The 20124-nt window shown below is 37.8% G+C and overlaps 2 protein-coding genes across 6 annotated transcripts in view; both read left to right on the top strand.

The window, feature by feature from the left end:
• Positions 1–3773, top strand: part of Ddx46 (DEAD-box helicase 46) — a 73398-nt gene extending 69625 nt beyond the window's left edge. For 3 of the 4 annotated variants that reach the window (XR_013438572.1, XR_013438574.1, XR_013438570.1), the window contains one exon: positions 567–3773. The gene's annotated coding sequence lies outside the window, so the exon portion shown is untranslated. The remainder of the gene's footprint in view (positions 1–566) is intronic. The other variant, XR_013438578.1, reaches the window with a different exon arrangement.
• Positions 3774–5836: 2063 nt separating this feature from the next.
• Positions 5837–16062, top strand: C1H5orf24 (chromosome 1 C5orf24 homolog). 2 transcript variants are annotated; one of them, XM_005333185.5, is made up of 3 exons: positions 5837–6084; positions 11672–12101; positions 13804–16062. In XM_005333185.5, exons 2-3 carry the CDS (start codon positions 11675–11677, stop codon positions 13842–13844), a joined length of 468 nt encoding a protein of 155 aa, XP_005333242.1. In that variant the 5' UTR covers positions 5837–6084; positions 11672–11674; the 3' UTR covers positions 13845–16062. The 2 variants fall into 2 exon arrangements, with proteins under 2 accessions (XP_005333242.1, XP_005333241.1); XM_005333184.5 differs by having other exon boundaries at positions 11672–16062.
• Positions 16063–20124: the final 4062 nt, after the last annotated feature.

The following is a 20124-nucleotide window of genomic DNA, read 5'->3' as shown; positions in this document are numbered from 1 at the left end:
GGTCATTTAAGTTTTGGTGTCTAGAGTTTTTATTGGAGCTCGTCAAATAGACATGCTCAGCTACCCATGTGGCTTATCTCAGTCTCCAGGACCTCAGGATTTGGAACTGATACCCTGTGACTCAACACTGCCACAGTAAATCACATTGATAGATAAACATTCCTAAAAGCCTCAGGCAAAAAAATAAAAAAATAAAAAGGAAAGAAAAGGAAAATAAGCTCTTGTAATCCCAGCTACTCTGGAGACTGAAGTAGGATTGCCAGCCTGGGTAACTTAGTAAGACCCTTTCTCTAAAAAGTAAAAATAACTGGTGCTTGATGGTAGAGATTCAATCTCCAGCACCACAAAAATAACAACAAAACAGAACAATTCTCCCCTAACTTTTCACCAAGGGTAGAAATAACAGCATTTGTATTTCCCACGATATGCCAGATTATGCTATAGTAACATCCCTAGTTCTCTGATTTTAAAAAACAAGTTATTATTCGTACTAAATTCTCTTTCTGTGTTAGAAAGAAAGCTTTACTGTGGGTTTTTTTTTTTTTTTTTTTAATTTCATGATCCAGGATGACAGCTGCTTTAACATCTGGAATATCACAATCTGAATGGCCGAGAAGAGTCTTGGAGGGTCTCACACTTGTCATTTCTTTGACCAGTGTATGTCACGTGGCCATATCTGATTTCGAGAGAAGAGTGGCTAACAAAGTACATGGAGCTAAACAGCAGAGATTAGTTGTATTATGGCATCCATTAAAGGTATTCCAGAGGTCTGTTCTCATTTGAGGGTCTTGGATGCCCTAAATGAGCACTTTATCACACAGGTAAGTAGCATCATTTGATTTTGGGCAACTTTGGGTGAATAAAATTAGGACATGGTTAGACACTAATAGCTGACTGCTCCGATCTGAGTCAAACTTTCTACAAATTAGAGTTGACTTGTGAGCAATTGCTTCAAAAGATGATAGATTCCTACATAAAAAGTTAAAGTTGTTGTGGGGCACAGTGGTTCACACCTGTAATCCTAGAGGCTTGGGAGGCTGAGGCAGGAGGCTTTCTAATTCAAAGTCAGCCTCAGCAAAAGCAAGGTGCTAAACAACTCATTGAGACCCTGTCTCTAAATAAAATACAAAATAGGGCTGGGGATGTGCCTCAGTGGTTGAGTGATCCTGAGTTCAAACCCAAGTACCTCTCCAACCCCCCAAAAAAGTTGTCCATTATAATGACTATTGTGAAGATAGTTCATAGATTTTGCTGAAGTGCTATTTTGTGTAGTTTTAACACTCATCTGCTCCACTGAATCTGTAAAATAGATATATATAGCATATATATAGCATAAATGAGCAGGTCAAAAGGTTTGGAATGAGTTTTTCCTTCCTTGATAAATTACCCACAGGTGAGATTTACCAGATGACTGGCAAACCTTGTTTTATGACTTTTCCTGGCTCAGCTACCCAGGAAGAAATGTCTGTCCAGTGTAAATGTACTTACTATTTCTCCTGTGAATGCCTCACTTTCTACTCTACCAACCCATGTCAGGCACCTTGGAATCCCAACTCAAAACTCAAATCTGCAAGTCTTCCTCAGCTATTCCACTCAAGTCTGCAGATGAGAAATGTGATTGATGAGTACTTTATTTTTATTCAAGACTTTCTTGGACCATCAGTATTTGATTATTTTTAAAAATACAACAAAAAATTGTATGAGCTTAAGATCTTTTATGGAAAAATTTAAATATTTGGAAATAGAATAGTATAATGGACCTCCAAATACTGATGGTTACTTTAAATAGAATTATTATTCAATTTTACAGCCCTACAATGAGGATATTGTCTTTATTTCACACATTATGTGGAAGAGCAGTGACTTGCCCCAGGTACTATAGGAAGCAAATGGCAGAAAGGAATTCAGGTCCAGGAATGTTTGGCTTCCTGTTATTCTGGCTACCCCTACATTTGGTATGCAAATCACCTGACATCCTTAGTATGAAAGTTTCTGTTTCTTAAGTGTTTTTGCGCACAAATGTCATTTTATTTATTTATTTTTTTAATATTTATTTTTTAGAAGCAGTTGAACACAATATCTTATTTTACTTATTTATATGTGGTGCTGGGGATCAAACCCAGGTCCTCGAACGTGCTAGAGTGCTAGACAAGCGCTATACCGCTGTTTACTGGTGAGGAGTCCTTGCTTCCCCAAATGCTGAAGTATAACACCAGAGAAGCACGCAGAGGCAAGTGTAGAGTGGAAAGTGGAAGGCTTTGTTAAAGGATAGCAGAAAAGATTTCCTCCTGGAGGAAGAAGGAGACCCTCGAAAGGTGGAATCTGAGGGCTGGGGATATAGCTCAGTTGGTAGAGTGTTTGCCATGCATGTGCAAGGCCCTGGGTTCAATCACCAGCACCAAAAAAAAAAAAAAAAAAGTGGAATCTGTAGAAGGGGGAGGTCTTCCCTTTGTTATATCTTAGGTTTTCTTTTAGTCCTCCCACGTGGGAATGCCAAAAGGTGGGAGAGAAGTGGACTGATGGGGCCGGGGGAGGGTGGTTTGATTAGTACCTCCCTGTTTGCTGGGAGCTACTTCATTAACAGTTCTTTAGGATGGGTTCTGGACCTTGGGGACATTAATTTTTCAATTTTCCCGGCTGCTGTTCTGGTTTCCTGGACTCCATTCTCCATAATGGTTTCCATTTTCTTTATCTTACTCAATGTTAGACCCAATTTACCTAACTACACTAACTACCTATTTTTAAATCTGGCTTCACTTGTCCCCATGCCAATTCAATAACAAGGACATGGTTTTGAGAAAAAGGAAAAAGAAGTTTTATTGCTTTGCTAGCAAAGGAGAAACACAGGGGACTCCTGTTCTAGAGGCTGTGATTCTGCTCATCAGGGAAAACTGAGGACTTTTAAAGGAGCTATTCAAAGGGTACTTTCCAGGTGTGCTCTGGTAGGGGGTCCTAGGGAGCCCTAATGGCGTGTTAGAATTCACTTGTTAATTTGGGAGACATTCTCTTCCCAGATCCTCTGGCAGACATCTGCTTCCTGTGGAGCACAGGTAACTCAAGGTAATCTTGTTCCCCGCCCCTAGGTTAGGGAGAGGGAGAGGAAAAGCATTTGTCTTTTAAAACTAAGCCTCAGGGCATGTATTCAGAGTTTATATTCCAAAGATGAAGTGGACCATTGTTACAACCTGAAATAGTTATGATGTATTTCTTGGGGTGCTATGATGTAGTCTTACAATATACTAAAAGAGTAAAAAGCCTTGCTTAGAGAAAACTTTTTTTGGTAGGTTACTTAATACACCCCCAAATTTGTATACATATTTTACTATTTCCTGTGTTGATATTTTCCTTTTTATATAAACAATACAAAGCATAATCAGTTCTGGTTTCTAATATTTTATAGGAATGATTAAAATGTTTAGAATCATGTTATGAAACCCTGCTTCCCAGAAAGTTCTACTTTCCCAACAGGGGACTTGCACCTGAGTCTTGGTTTCCAAAGTTTTTATTGGCGCTCAGCATGTAGGCAATAGACCATATGAATGAATGGTTTGATTGTTTTGTGTTTGACTTCCCTCTTGTGCTTTCACTCAGAAAAGTTGTTGCTCCTTTCATTCCCAGGTTAAGAACAGCACCTGGCAGCGCTCTGCGCTTGTGGCAGAGCTCAATGCTCCCTTGACTCCTCAGATAGCCTTCACTGCCAGGGAAGACAAGCCATCTCCTTTCCCAATCACTACTGCTTAATAAAGTGGTTTTTCCCTCATTATCTCCACTAATTCTAGACCCTCTCCTTTCTGACATCTATAAATTTATAGGAGGAAACTGAGGAAGTTAATCACTCTGCTAAGTGGATTTTATATGTGGTGACTGTTAGGACAAATGATGCACATACTTGATGGAGACGGCAAGCAAACCTTGGATCAGTAAGCTTTTCTTTATACAGAGTCAGTTGAATAAAGAGTCAGTTGGTGGAAACCAGCACTGCGCACTCTGGGGCAGAAAATGGGGTAGGGCTGAAGCAAGGGTCTGGGTTATACAGGTTTCATTTAGGGTGGTCCAGGAAGGCAATTCCTGGGGTTCATTGTATTGGGGTCAGATGCCAATCAAGTGCAAGTTCCTTTTGTGTTCCTCAGCTTTGGCTGCCGCCTGGTATTTTAAATGACAGAAGCTTAGGAAAAATTACTAGTGTGCCTGGCCACACGGCTTATACATCAAAGGAGTTAGACTTATTTTCCATATCCTTCAGTAACTGATACAGCAGACATCTTTTTTTGGTGATGGTGATGGTGGTGGGGTACTGGCAATTGATCACAGGGCTTCACACATGCTAGGTAAGTGCGCTACCATTGAGGTCCGGTCTATTTATTTATTTTTGGTACCCAGGGGATTGCACTCAGGAGCACTCAACCACTCAGTCACATCCCCAGCCCTATTTTGTATTTATTTAGAGACCGGTCTCACTGAGTTGCTTAGCGCTTCACCTTTGCTGAAGCTGGCTTTGAACTGGCAATCTTCATGCTCAACCTCCTGATCCACTGACATTACAGACATGTACCCACTCCCCCGCAGGTTTATTTATTTTGAGACAAGGGTCTATTGCTAGGTTGCCCAATCTGGCTTCGAACTCGCCATCCTCCTGCCTCAGCCTTAGTAGCTGAGATTACTAGTGTGCCTGGCCATCAAAGTGTTACCGCTGTTGGCCGGTGACCAGTCCTTGCTTCCCCAATGTTGAAGAATAACACCAGAGAAGCAAGCAGAGGCAAGGTCAGAGTAGAAATTAAAAGTTTATTAAAGGACAGCAGAAAAGACTTCTTCTGGAGGAAGAAGGGGACCCAAGAGGTGGAATCTGTGGAAGTGTGGTTGTCTCCCCTTTTTATAGTTCTTTCAGTGATGGAATGAATGTAGGTTGGAAGGCCCGAGGGGTGGGACACCGGTGGGCCAAAGAAGTAATCTGGGCAGGAAGGACTTCATTATCACTTCTTTAGGATGGGCTATCTCCAAAACTGTTGGGGGCTGTTTCCTGGGTTCCTTTGGGCCTAGGGGCTTTTCCGGGACTTCATTAACATTCCATGAGTTGTCCTGCATTTCCCGGAATCATTCTCAGCATGGCCTCCATTTTAGATCTCACTCGATATTAGACCCAATTTACCTAACTACACTGACTACCTAACTTTAAATCTGGCTTCAAAAGGGGTTTGTAATCAACTACTGCTTGTCCCATCACTTCTTGCTTGATGGTAGAATGAAGAATATGACAATTCTAAAGAGGCACAGATGTAAAAACTTAAAATATGATGAGACTTTATCACATGACCCTAAGTCTGAGGTTCCCAACAACTAGTATATGAATATTCCCATTGTTTGCAGATGGAGATTTCCCCCTACCCATCCGTTAAGAAACCAGTACAGACCAAGTCCCTTAACATGGTGTGGGAAGCCTACAGCACAATGAGGCATTAACAAACCCTTTTCACAAACAGCCATTAAAACAGCTGTCTCTGGAACGACACTGTTGGGTTCAAATCCTGATAATCATTTATTAATCCTAAATTGTAGAAATGAGGTGGGTGGATGTTCTGAAATCACAGAACTGGGATGAGAATCAATCCAAAAGAATCAATCCCTTCTAGTTGGACACTCCTATCCAGCGACCGCTCACAGGAAAACCCCAGCTCAGACCGCTGGACTGGCCTGGTCCACATCGCGCAAGCGCAGCCTGGCCTCTTGGGATCCCTCCCTAAGCTCGCGTGTGCTAGTCGTCGGCGGGAGACTGGGTCTCGCGATGCGTGTGTGCGTGCGTGTGCGTGCGCGGTCCTCGCGAGCTCGCGCACGCCGCCTCTCGCAGTACGGGGCTGTGGCGGCCTCTTCCTCCTGGGTCCGGCGGCGCTCGGTGCGCGGTGCCGGCGGCGGGAGCTGGGCGCCGCTTTTGCCTCGCCGCTGCCGCCACCAACATCAGTGCCTGTCCCTCTGAATCCCTCCCTGCCCCGTGCAGAGTCGGCGGCTGGGGAGAAAGCGACGCCAGTGTGAGGTTCTCAGCCGATGGGCAGCCCCTGGACTCGCTGAGGGGCCGGGCTTCGAGTGGCCGAGGTAGGTGGGCGCGCGGCTTCTCCAGCTGGGGGAGCGGCGGCGGGGCTGCGGCGCCAGCGGGGAACGGGAGGACCGCGCCTCGTAGCTAGTGAGGGGAGCGCTCCGACCCGCGCCTGCCAGGGGCTCTGGCCTGACCCAGAGAGAGCGCAGGACGCGGACGTAGCCTGCCTTCCCGGTGTGGAGCCATCACGGGAGAAATTCCTGCGGCGGGGCGGGGGAGGGCTCACCCTTTCTTTTCTTTGAGAGGTCAAAAACCGCAGTCCTCCCTCCGCCTTTTTAAATAAGAGCCTGTTGGCTTCGAGATTGGCATCTAGACGAAGTGGCCTGGGGACTTCGACGCTTGCAGAACTCAAGAGTGGACAGACAGCAGGTTACGAATTTTGATGTTGGGAGGGTACACAGCCTTCTCTTTACTGTGGGCGCCTATCTTCTGCAAACTTGTTATTGCAAATACATTAATAATCGCTTTTGGACACACAACTGGTGATACATTTTCGAATGCCTTATGGATTCTGGCACTGGGGAAACTGCGCCGTAGGGCAAAGGGAGTGGAAAGAAGACAAAGGAGGCCGTTATTTATGTTCTGTCCTGGTATCAAAACTTTCCATGGTAGAGCAGGGTATGTAGCAACTGGCTTTTGTTGGATGGACTTTCAGAGTGATTGAGATGGGGCACAAGTGAACACTTTATTTAGATTTATAAAATCATATGTGGTGATATGTAATTATTAGCCAAATGTTCTTAAGTGTATATGTCTGAGAATTGTGATGTTATTTTTGGAGTAGAGCAGAACTTGGGTTTCTTGAAAGGAAAGGTTTCTTCATCTTTAGAAAGCCCATAAAAGCCTTTGAAATTACTAAAAATAGTTACAGTTCTTTATGTTGGCAGTAATAACTGCCACGTTCAAGATAAGGGAAAAGAATTCTTTTACAAAAAAACAGCTCACTGAAAAGAGTTGGAGAGTTAAAAATACACAGTAAAAATCGTCAGGAACATCAAGTTTTAGTTTATTCTTTAAAAATTCGAATTTAGTCATGGTCAAAATATATTGAAGCTCTTAGTTGACCCCCCTACCTTCAGTGAATCATTTTAAAAGATATTCTTTAACCTTTAGAAGTCAACACAGTGGCTTCCATTCACTCCACACTTTTTAAAAATGTAGTAGTCAATCTCAACTTTCTTCAGAATTGTGCATGCATACTTTCAAAGAAAGAATCAAGAATAGTTAGCTGGCAGTCCCTGGAGTGGAAGAAGGGAGAGCAATATGAAATGCAAGGTTAATGCTTATGTATTATGCAGATGCTGCATACAGGCATATATACCTGCATATAAATACATATGATGTTCTGCACACAAGGATCTGATAGTGCTGATTCATGTCTTAATAAGGTTGAAGTCTGAAAATTGAATTGATTTTAGCTAATTCCTTTTTCAGTTAACTATTTACAGGAATAATTGTCATTAAGTTTCTTGTTTAGTTCCTTAGTTATTGGATAAGCAGAATATAATACTTTTTTTTTTTAAAAGAGAGAGGGGGAGAGAGAGAGACAGAGAGAATTTTAATATTTATTTTTTAGTTATTGGTGGACACAACATCTTTGTTTGTATGTGGTGCTGAGGATCGAACCCGGGCTGCACACATGCCAGGCGAGCGCACTACTGCTTGATCCACATCCCCAGCCCGATACTTATTTTTTGACCAGTAGTAGGGAAGGAAAAACAGAAAATTCACACTTCAGAAGTATTCTTTATTCAGTGTGTCATTGTTACCCATTGGAAAATACAGCTGTACTCCTGTCCATTTTGTGTTCTAGTACTTAGAATACTGTTTTGCATGGAGTTGTCCCTCTATAAATGTGATGTATGTCAAAAGCAAAATAACACGATACAAACTGAAGGCATAAATTCCTGGAGAAGATTAAAGGAATCAGAAATGTGTGCTTTTTTTGTTTTTTAATTGTACATCTGAGTTTTTATTTTATTTTTTTCTCAGTGTAATTTGGTATCTGAGTAAAGGATATGTGGCATCATTTTTCTTCTAAAAGCCTAACATAATATAAGCTGAGACTATATATCCTGAGTGCTGGCAGATTGTGAATGTTGTCATATATTAAGATAAAATGAGGTAAAGGAAGTAAGGTCCAGAGGGAAAGTTTGTAACAGGATGATTTCTGGTTTTGGAGGGAATGGTAATTGTTTTCATTTCCTTTATTTATTTTTTTACAGAGCCAGAGATCAAACCCAGGGCCTCACCCATGCTGTGCAAGCACTCTACCATTGAACTATACCCTAAGCCCAATTTTCAAATAATAAAGTTGAAAAGGGGTTTACTTTTCCTCTGATAGTCCTTTCACAGGTCTGTGGGTTTCTCCTTGTATTTGCATATGCTCTCTAGTCTAACTTTATGGGCAAAAAACGGTTATTTTGATTCCTATTTAATTCTTGTATCTATTTCTCAATTAGTGTATAAGTTGAGGAATGTGTGTAGTCCTTTTTTTCCCATTTGGAAGGGAAATCTGTTTTTATATGTTACCAACAGAAAGGTTTGTGGATATTTGTCCTGGAAGTGGCTAAAGAGGTGAATTAAAAAAATAGGAATATTTTAAGTTGAGTCTTATGATTTCATTGTAGTATAGCTGAGTGATTCTTGTGGTGGGGAATGATTTTGCCCTCCAGGGAACATTTGACAATATCTGGAGAAATTTTTGGTTGTCACAAATTTGGGGAGTGGGGAGAAAGGAAGGTGTCGCTACTGACATCTAGTGGGTGTAGACCAGGGATGCTTTTTAACATCTTATAGTGCACAGGACAGACCCCACAACAATTTTCTTACTCAAATGAGTGTTGCTATTGAAAAACCTGCATACAAATACATATGATTTCTATACTGTAAATTGTTTGTTCAGAATTTGGATCATCTAAATTCGTATTTGACTAAACCATTTCCCTATGTGTGACCCTGGTAGGTTATTTAAAGTCTTTGCCTGTTTCTGTAATGTAAGTTTCTCATAGGCATGTCCTGAGAATTAAATCACATAATGTGCAAAGTGCCAAGTTTACTGCTTGGCACATATCAAATGCTCAAAAACTAACTTTAGGTAAATGTATGTTTGGAACTTATTTTTAAGATCTCTCATTTCTTACCTAATATTATAATTGGAGCTGGTAATATGATATTTAATAAGTAATTAAATATCTTATATCTTTGGGAAGTGAGTGAAAAAAGTATTCTTTTTAGTGATTGTGTTTGGGCCAGTCTTGTTTTATATTCCCAGGCTTATAAAGCTCTTGCCATAAACAAGTAGCTTCTCCATTTTAAATATTTTTCCTTCATACTTAAGACGTTAAGCCAGTTGTCCAACAGTTCTATATCTATTGATTCTCAGCAAGCATTTAGTAATCCAACAGTTCAATTCTGATTTGATTCTCAATTCCTTTTGCCTTTATAAACTACACTAAGTTTACAGTGAAATCAGTGGCAGTGACTCAGGAGGTTGAGGTAGGAGAATCACAAGTTCAAAGCCAGTCTGTGCAACTTAGTGAGACCTTGTCTCATAATATAAAAAGGACTGGAGTTGTAGCTCAGTGATAAAGTTCCCTTGGGTTCAATCTCCAATATAAAATAAATAGGTAAATAAAATAAAAATTAAAAGGGCTGAGGATGTAGCTCAATGGTAGAGCACCCCTGGATTTAGTACACTACAAATCATCATTGTCATTACAATAAAATTTTAAAAATGAGTATATAGTGGTTTTGGCTCACTGTTTATGACCTCTGGTAGTAACTATTTTCATAACTGAGGTGTTGATGCAGTTATATCCATATGAAGGGTGCAGGCAAACATTTAACAACTTGAGACTGGACCTTAATGTACATTTTGACTTTTTTCCTAAATCCAAATTAGAATCCATATCCTTATCTTTCTTACCTGTTGCAATGAAATACCATAGTCTGTAAGGCTATGGCTATTTATGGCTGGCTTGTCATGGGGTGGTATTAATGCTTTTTTTCTTCTTTTTTTTAATAGTACCTGGGATTGAACCCAGGGGTGCTTAACTACTGAGCCATATCCCCAGTCCTTTATATTTTTTATTTTGAGACAGGGTCTCATCAAGTTGCTTAGGGTCTTGAAAAGTTGCTGGGGCTGGACACAATATCTTTATTTTATTTTTATGTGGTGCTGAGGATCAATCCCAGGGCCTCACGCATGCCAGGCCAGCGCGCTACCACTTGAGCCACATCCCCAACCCAGCAGAGATATGAAAAATTGTGATACATATGTATATTAAGAATTATAATGCAAACAAAAAAAGTACATGTATAATGGCATAAATTGGCGTGAACATATTTTATATACAGAGATAGAAAAATTGTGCTCTATATGTGTAATAAGGATTGTAATGCATTCCACTGTTGTTGTGTATGAAAAAATAGTTGCTGAGGCTGGCTTTAAATTTGTGATCTTTCTGCCTCAGCCTCCAGAGTCACTAGAATTACAGGCATGTGTTGTATGTGACTTAATACATTCCTTAAAAAAAAAAAGTTGTCCATGGATTGATTGATTGATTGATAAATATGCAGTGCTAAGGATTGAACCCAGGGTCTCAAACATGCCAGGCAAGCGCTTTACCACTGAGCCACAACTCCAGGACCAATACATGTTTAATATAGAGAAAGAAATCACATGGATGTCCTCATAGTTAGACTTTAAACTGTTCAGGGCTCCTGTAAGGAAAGAAGATCCTCACAACACTTTTCATCAAGGAAAAAAGCAGAGTTGCACATTGAAGATTTTGTCTTCAAAATAGGAGTTTTTTTTTTTTATGGTTGTTAACCATGTTTTTGTAGTATAAGTCTGTGTGTGTGTGTGTGTGTGTGTATGTATTATAAACATATATAAAATGTTCACTCATTTTAACTAATGGGAACCTTATTTTCCCTTTTGTGTTGGTACTGCCTTCTGTTTGGCTAGAGGATGTTTGAAAGGAGTATGTACCATGGGCCAAGAGATTATGTTCTTTGCTTGGCACATTCTGTCCTTTGTAAAGTGTAACATACACTCAGGGTTCTGTATAAATAATAAATTACAATAATGATGGAGACTCTCTTGTGGAAACTGTGGTCAGGTTAGAAGTATACATGTTAGGAATATAATAAAAGGCCAAAGGGAGCCATTCTAAGAAAGTTAGGCAAAGTGAAAAAAAAGAATTAGATTAATGAAGAGTTCTTGGCATTATTATTATCCTTTGGGGCTTTAATAATCTAAAAGAAAAAAAGCCTACAAAATGTAATATTTGTTTTCTGCTTACACTAGCTCCTAATCAGTGAATATCATGATTACTAAATTAGTATTATAATTGAGTTATTTTATATGACATTTGTCCTACCCGTGATTAAGTTGAGAAAAACAAGGATCTTTGAATCTTATGTGTTTGTTTATAAGTGGTCTAGAGTCCTGCCTGTCGGCCTAATTTTAGGTAGTCTACATAGTTGTTGGAAGACAGACTATTTTCCCACTGAATGCTGTCTGTCAGATATGTATTTGTGTATATGTATTTATGCATATTTGTCTCTTATTTTTGGTAGAAAATGATGCATCCAGTTGCCAGCAGTAATCCAGCGTTCTGTGGGCCTGGCAAGCCTTCCTGCCTCAATGAAGATGCCATGAGAGCTGCTGATCAGTTTGACATATATTCCTCCCAGCAAAGCAAATACAGCCACACTGTCAGCCACAAACCAATGGTTTGTCAGAGGCAAGACCCATTAAATGAAACACACTTGCAGCCTACAAGTGGCAGAAGCATAGAGATAAAAGATGAACTAAAGAAAAAGAAAAATCTTAACCGATCTGGTAAGCGTGGCCGGCCTTCAGGAACCACCAAATCAGCAGGATACCGGACCAGCACAGGCAGACCCCTGGGAACTACCAAAGCGGCTGGATTTAAGACAAGTCCAGGCAGACCTTTGGGTACAACTAAAGCTGCGGGATACAAAGTCAGCCCAGGGAGACCTCCAGGTAGCATTAAAGCTCTATCCCGTCTTGCCGATCTTGGTTATGGCTGTGGCACTGCTGCTTTTCCTTATCCAATGATGCATGGCAGAGCAGTTCATGGGGTAGAGGAAACCAGCAGCGAAGTCAAGCCACCCAATGAATGAATGAGGCAGGAGAGGAGGGCCACGTTTAGGAGATTGTGAATAATCCCAAAGCTTCATGGTTTTATTTTGTCATATAATTTTATATTCTGGACTTTCTAAATTTCTTTTTCTGTTGGATTTTTTTCCCCCTGCTTTTGCCCAGAAGCTGCCATATGCTGGCTGACAGATCCATTCAGGGCATAGCAGTGGCACCGTATTTGTACATAGGTTTAAGCATAACACCTAATCATTTTTGTCTTTCTTTTAGGGTTATGATTATGTCTTCTGTTTTATTACTACTTTTGGGCCATTCTAATAGATGCTTTATATGCTAAACAACTGAAACCATTATATACCTATATTAGTTTGTGAAGTAAGCCTACAATATAATAAAGATAGTATATAAGGTATTTTAACTGGTGGAGCAAAAAAAGCAAACTAATAATTCAGGATTACTTGAGGTAATGGCTGTGTGAGTTTTTGTAACATTTTCATGAGAGTACACAGCTGTTTGTATGCTTTGGAATTTACATAGATTTCAGATGTTAAAAACTTATTTTTAATGTTCTGAGTTTAAGCAGCTTAGCTTCTTATTTATTGATCTACATGGCATTAATTGATTTAACCATTATTCCTAAAAGAATTCTTTAGTGTTTGCCTCTTAGCAGTGATAGGTTATGTATTTTTAATTGCCTAAGTGCATATATACCAAACACTACAAACAATTCATATTTACAAAAAAATTTAAACTATTTTATAAAAACTACACATTACATTTTTGGTGAAATACAATGCATTCTGAGAATAGCATTTTTAATATAATAGAAAAAAACTTTCTTAAGGTCTGCATGTAGTTATAGTCACTATATTTTGCTTTTCATATACTTGGTGGATTTTAAAGTATTATGTTTAAAAACGTATTAGTAGTGCTCATTTCTTCGGATTTTTCTTAGTTTTTCTGAGAAGTTGTCCCATTGCATAGCACTTACTATGTTTTCAGGTTTATATTTACCAAAGGGCACAATTTGAGTGGTAGACTGTAAAATGTTATTAACAGAATGAAGTTTCCTGACTGTCAGAACCCAAATATTAAGAAATATAGAAATCCATCTATGCATGAAACATGTAAAAGAAAATTGTTGCTTAGTCTAATTAAAAATATTATATGGCTCTAGTGAGACCACTTTCTCCAAAAGGATTCCCCCCCTGCCCCAAATAATGTTTGCTTAAAGCAAAGTAGAAAAGAGGAAGAAAGTGTTGGGCAAAATGTACCATTGAGGTAGAGGGAAATCTCCCCTCCCTTCTTAAAGTAATGTTCCTTATGAATATGCATTTTATTCATCATGAGTATGTTCTAAAAAAATTTACAAACTTCAGATTTGAAAAAATTCCACTGAATTTAAAGATACAATGTTTGTACTTCCAATTTTAAATGCCTTTGAGATTAAAATGTAGATTTGCAGGACCCAGAAACTTAAAATAATTAAAAACTTAAAAGGGCACATAATGTGTTGGTTGGGCTTGCTCTCAGTTAATGCAAACTGATTGCAAATGGATGTCATGTTTCATACCTTTTTTATCAGGAAAAAAGCAGCAAGCCTTCAGGTGTTCCAGTGATGCCTGACACAATGAGCTGGACTTTATGCTGCTCTTTACAGTAAGAGGTGTTGCATTTTTTGTGGGGACTTTGTGCACTGGCGACTAAGACAGTGACCTCAACAATATTAGCTTTGCACAAACCATAGCAAACAATGTTGGATGACTACATAATTAATTGTAACATTCTGGCAGCTAAATTGCTACAAAAGTTTCTTCTTGCAGAAGCTTGTTAATTTACTCAGAACAGTATAACTTCTGACACACACAAATGCTTGCATCTTTATTTATGTGTTCATCTATCCAGTTCTCTTAGCTGTTTCTCAAGATGATGTTCAGCGGTGGCTGCTTAGAAATACTTTCAAGCTAGTTCCTGAAGACAGTTTTTTTAATGTACACCATTGTCAAGGATTTGGTTGCATGTTAAGTCCGTTAGACATTGCCCTTTCAGTTTCTTTTCATCCCTGATTTTGTTAAACATGCTCTTCCTTTTATCCCCTGCCTTTTTCCTGCATTCATTCCCTCTCACCCCAGCACATCTACTCAGTGGTGCTGTGCTGTGTGTCAGAAGATAAAGCAGGTGTATTATTGTATAATGAATTTTGTATACATGTTTCTGAAATGGTGAAATCAGCTAAAGGAGGTATGTTTATAATAGTGTTTATTATCAGGAGCTATGTCCCAGGAAAAAAGGGGGACAAATGGCTACAGTTGTGAATGGGTAACATCTTTTAGAAAGCCAAGTTTACTGTTCATGTGAACAGTTACCTGGAATATTAGATCTATGTGCTGGAGAACATCTCCTGATTCCACTTTTCTCCTCGTGAACAGTTCGCTGGTGCCATGCTGAAGAGAAAGACATATAAGTGATAACATGAATGAAGTCTTAAAATATAAAATATTTTTACTTCTATATAATCTAAAGACTACATCGTGCATCTTTTGTAACACTGTCTCTTGTCATGATAAACACTGAAATAGCATGTTAAACAGTTGCCTATACTTTTAATATAATCAGTTGGGGAAAACTGGCCTTTCCCCCCACTGTATGATTGTTCCTTCAAAGGTAAATTGCTAATTTTATACTGTGTAATTCTATTCTTCACAAAATAGGTCTCACTATTCTATGTTAAACTATTGGTCAGAAAATGATCTGCTTTTCAAGTTTGCTTTACTTTTTTCTTTAAAAAACATTTTAACACGTCTTATTTACTATTGTTATTAATAAGCTAACACAGATAAAATTTTCATTTTTTCACAGATGATACCTTGCATAACTAATCTTTAGTATGGGATGATTTTGATACTATGTGGGGGTTTTGCACTGGATATTAAAAATATTGGCACAATGTATTGGAAGAAAATTAGTATCTGATTTGATTTTCAATATTTGGGGACATTTTTAAAATCAGTGTTTCAATTAGACTATAAAAATTCTATTTAATTACATTTTAAAGAAACATCTATCAAACTGTGTAAAATTATATATATTTTCATGAAATAAGAATAAAGTTTCTTTGAGTTAACAAGAGAAAAGAAGTCTGGATCCGTTAGGTTAAGGGTAATTCATCCAGTGTAAGAGTAACCACAGTGTATGAGCTAAAAAAAAAAAAAAAAAAGTAAATAATAAACTTCTTTATATTCTGTGAAGCTTTAAACGAATAATTCAGGGGATACTGATTATAACTGCTACTCTGTCATTGTTCCCATATGCAGTGAAATTTTATGATCCCTTTATAAATGTGTTTATAAAAGTGTTCACAATAGTTCAAAATATTTTTTTCCTTGGACAAAATAATTTCATGCTATTATGTTCTTGTTTTTATTATAGCTTAAATATTTACTCTTAAACTCTAGAATATATCTAAATCTTTTCTTTGGTTTTCCCTCTTCTTTCAAGTACATAAATCTGTGCCCTCACATATAATGTATTTGATTTTTGGGAAATTTAATGCTATAGTAAATCCAGTGTGTGATTTAAAGTAATCAGACCACTTTGATTCTTTAAGTTTTTATAATTTCCTTTCCCACATAATTATGGAGAAAATAATTACCAATTACCTGATAATAAGCACGCTGTCCTCTGCTGTAAAAAGTCTGAATAGATACTGTGTATGTTTTTATGTCCATGAACTTGAGCTACTCGTGTGCAATTATGTGTATGGAAATGGAGTAGTGTTCATGATTTGTATCTACATCATCATATGGATGTATATTTATTAATAAAGTCATTACTTTAAAACCAACTATGTGTTGACTACTTTTATTGTTTTTAGCATAGTACCTTTTCATGTAGAGTAATAATAAATAGTATATCTTTTTCATGATTGTGAATAGTGTATTTTTTTTAAATTTCACATTCTGAAATCTACCCCTCTAAACATTTTGTTTTTCTTAAAATGGTTATATATTTGTAATTTTAAATCCTTGAAAGTATGTTTACTTGTCTTTCCATTTTTCTTCCAATTAAGATACATCAGGCTAATATTCTAAGGCTTATATTTAAATCTAAACATTATCGATCCCTTTGGTTTAAAAAAATTCAGGCTGGGCTTGGTGGCACATACCTATAATCCCATTGACTTGGGAGTCTGAGGCAAGGTGATCGCAAGTTCAAAACCAGCCTCTGCAAGTTAGGACCTCCCTAAGCAATTCCGCGATACCTTGTCTGTAAATAAAATATTTTTAAAAATGGGCTGGGGATGTGGCTCAATGGTTAAGCCCCTCTGGGTTTAATCCCCCCCAACCAGATATTAAACATGGCTCATTGTATTCTAATTTTTTATGTTAACTTTAAAGAGACCAGCATGGGCATCTTTCATAATTGTCAAATATCTGAGATATTAAAAATATGCTTTCCTCTAATTATATGAACGTATATTTTTGTTTTTCCTGAAGCCCGCAGATCATCTAGAACAAAAGTTGGCAAACTACATCCCCCCGTCTGTTTTTGTAAATAAAGTTTTACTGAATATTTGTTACTTTTTTATTATTTTCATTTTTTTTGTTTTTGTTTTTATGTGGTACTGAGGATCAAACTCAGTGCCTCACATGTGTGAGGCAAGTGCTTTAGCTCTGAGCCCCTGCCCCAGCCCCAGCCCCAGCCCTGATGTTTGTTATGTGTTTACTGATCATCTGTGGCTACTTTTGCATTACAGTAGTGGAGTTGTGACATAAAACCTGCAAAGCTTAAAATATTTACTATCTGATCCTTTTCTTCATGAAAAAAATCCCTTACATAGAAAGATAAGTTGAAATAGGAAAGACCAAATAAAATTTGAAGTTGAATTTCAAAAACCTATAAAAGAATTGATGGTGCATGTCTGTAATCCAAGCTACCCCAAAGGCTAAGACTGAAGGATCATACATAATCTTTCAAACATCATATCTTAGCAACACAGTAGACTGTAGAATGCTGGTTATTTATTGTCATGATCAAGCACGTGACTGGGAGCTGCATCTGGCTGGCTGCCACTGCCCAGCATCATAAAAGAGTATCATACCCTATCACTAGTCTGGGAAAAGATAAAAATTCAAAGTATAGTTTCTATTCAGTGCATTTAAGTTGACCCTTCATAGATGATGACTGTATACAAGACAATGGCATCTATGAGTGATGACAGTTTTACTTCTTTCTAAACTTTGCAATTTTAATTGCCTTTTATTCCCTCTTGCACTTGCTATAATCATCAATACAATGTTGGATAGAAATGGTGAAAGTGGATACCACTGCCATTTTCCTGATGTGAGAGGGAAAATGTTCACTCTTAACATTATTAAGCATTATTGTGTTAGCTGTACGTTTATGGTAGATGTCTTCTAACAGATTGAGGAAGTTTTATTTATCTATTTTTGGTATGGGGGAGGTTGTTGAACCCAGGGGACTTAACTGAGCCATGCCCTTTTTATATTTTATTTAGAGACTGGGTCCTGCTAAGTTGCTGAGGCTATCTTTGAACTCTTGATCCTCCTGCCTCAGCCTCCTGAGCCACTGGGATTACAGGCATGCCCCACCATGCCTGGCCCCTTTTAAGTTTTTAGAGTATCATGAATGCATGTTGGATTTTGTAAAATGCTTTTTCTGCATCTGTGCAATATATCATTCATTTTGTGGTGTTCTACAAATGTGTATTCTACAGCTATGGTGTATTAAATTAGTTGATGTTTGGATATTAATCCAGTCTTATATTTCTAATATATACGTGGCATAAAATTATTTTTACATATGTTGCTGAATTTGGTTGGTTCTTTATTTTTCCTTCTTTGGTTGATTGTTGTTTTTTGTTTTTGTTTTTGTAACACCCAGGGCCTCATGTATGCTGGGCAAGCACTCTACCATTGAGTTACACCCCAATCTGATTTGATAATACTTTCTTAGGGTATTTTGTCACATAAATATTTGAATCAGGATCCAAACATTGGTCCCAAATTATATTTAGTTGATATGTCTCTTAAGTCTCTTTTATGGATTCCATCTCTTTTTTTCCCTCCTCTTATTTATTGTTGATGAAATTGGGTAATTGTCTCCCAAATTCTGGATTTTGCTGATTGCAGTATTTATTTCTCTAACTTCTATAGTTCTGAAAACCTGTAGAGAGATCTAGATATGTGATGAGATTCCAATTTTATTTTTTGTCATTGTTTTTGTTTTTTGGTACTGGTGATTGAATCCAGGGATGCTCTACCACTGAGCTGTATCTCCAGCCCAGTTTATGGTTTGAGATAGAGTCTTAGCTAAGTTGCTGAGGCTGGCCTCAAACTTGCAATCCTCCTGACACAGCTTCCACATTGCTGGGATTACAGGTGTGCTCCATTGTGCCCAGCTTCAATTTGATTTATTGAGCAAGAGTTTTTCTTAGGTGATATATATACTTCTGTTGCATCATGTTAGGTTGCCCATAATAACTGGTTGTCTCTTACTGTGATATTAAAATTGATCCGTGAGTCTAGGTATTCTTAGCCTTGTCCATGCATTTAAAAATTCTTCACTTTTTCCTTAATAATTTTAGTAGCCATTGGTGATCTAGGCTTAGCTCCATTCTTTCAATTATTAAGATACATCAGGCTAATATTCTAAGGCTTTAATTTAATTTCTAACTTTTTAAAAATTTTCTAATTTTAAAAAAGTTAGGAAATAACTTTTTAAAAAATTATTATTAGTTTTAGAATTATCTGCAAACTTTAGCAATGTATTGATTTAAAGAAAATTTTTTATTCTAATTAGTTATACAGGACAGAAAATGACTTTAAATTCTATTGTTTCCTTAATAGTTAGCTCAAATACTTCTATATAAAAAGTTTTCCCTTGATCAAATATTTGGTATCCTGAAGTACACTTTGTGCAGGAAAGATAGGAAAATGCCTGATTCTCTTTACCTACCAGTTTTCAGAATAATGAATTGGTTCTTCAGTATCTTCCAAAAGTGATTAAAACTTTTTTAGTATGGACTCACAATTGTAATATGCAGTGCATTTCAGTTGATACTGAGATTTGTCCATTTTGATGTTCAAATTGTCCCATCTTTGGCTAGTATGAGCTGGTTTGGTTCCTTGGTCAGATTGACATGACCCTCCTATTCTTTGATAGCATCCTTGCATTTTGGTTTGACAAGATGTCCCAACTAACAAAATGGTCTTTTAGATAGCAAGGCAATCTTGAACAATTTTTTTGAACTTTAGGATATGTGATTTTTAGAATAATTTTGTAGAATTGCTATTTTACAAAGTATTTATAAACTGAAAGAAACCTTAACAATAACATTATTATGTTTTTAAATTTTCTTGTAAATACAGGATTTTTTTTTTTGTACCAGGGATTGAACCCAGGGATGCTTAATCACTAAGCCACATCCCCAGCCTTTTTAATATCAAAATATTTTGTTTACTATTAAAAAGGCTGGGTATATGGCTTAGTGGATCTTGCTGAGTTGTTTAGGGCCTCAGCCTCGCAAGCCACTGGGATTACAGGTGTGCGCTGCCATGCCTGGCTTTCACGAAGGATCTTGCCAAGATGCTGAGGGTCTTGCTAAATCGCTGAGGCATTTCCTGCTTTGATAAATTACCCTCTAAACTTTTTTTTTTCCCTCTCTGCTTTGCCCCTGCCATAGCAGCCTACCAATGAGAAGAGAAGTATTTGAATAAACTTGTTCTTTCATGGCATCTAGTAAAGTACTGTTTTTCTTAAAGTTGGTTTATATGAAGCTAGATTTTGTTGACCTAAGCCTTTGTGAAATGTTTGAACCCTGATTTTTTTTTAATATTTAATTTTTAGTTGTAGATGGACACAATATTTTATTTTTTATGTGGTA

The sequence above is a fragment of the Ictidomys tridecemlineatus genome, chromosome 1 (assembly GCF_052094955.1).
Source record: "Ictidomys tridecemlineatus isolate mIctTri1 chromosome 1, mIctTri1.hap1, whole genome shotgun sequence".
Classification (NCBI taxonomy): domain Eukaryota; kingdom Metazoa; phylum Chordata; class Mammalia; order Rodentia; family Sciuridae; genus Ictidomys; species Ictidomys tridecemlineatus.
Note: the sequence above shows the minus strand (reverse complement) of the source record. Positions and strands in the feature narration are given on the sequence as shown.

What these genes read in the sequence shown, in the direction of transcription:
- C1H5orf24 (XM_005333184.5), top strand. Translation starts at nt 11,675, where the DNA reads ATGATGCATCCAGTTGCCAGCAGTAATCCAGCGTTCTGTGGGCCTGGC.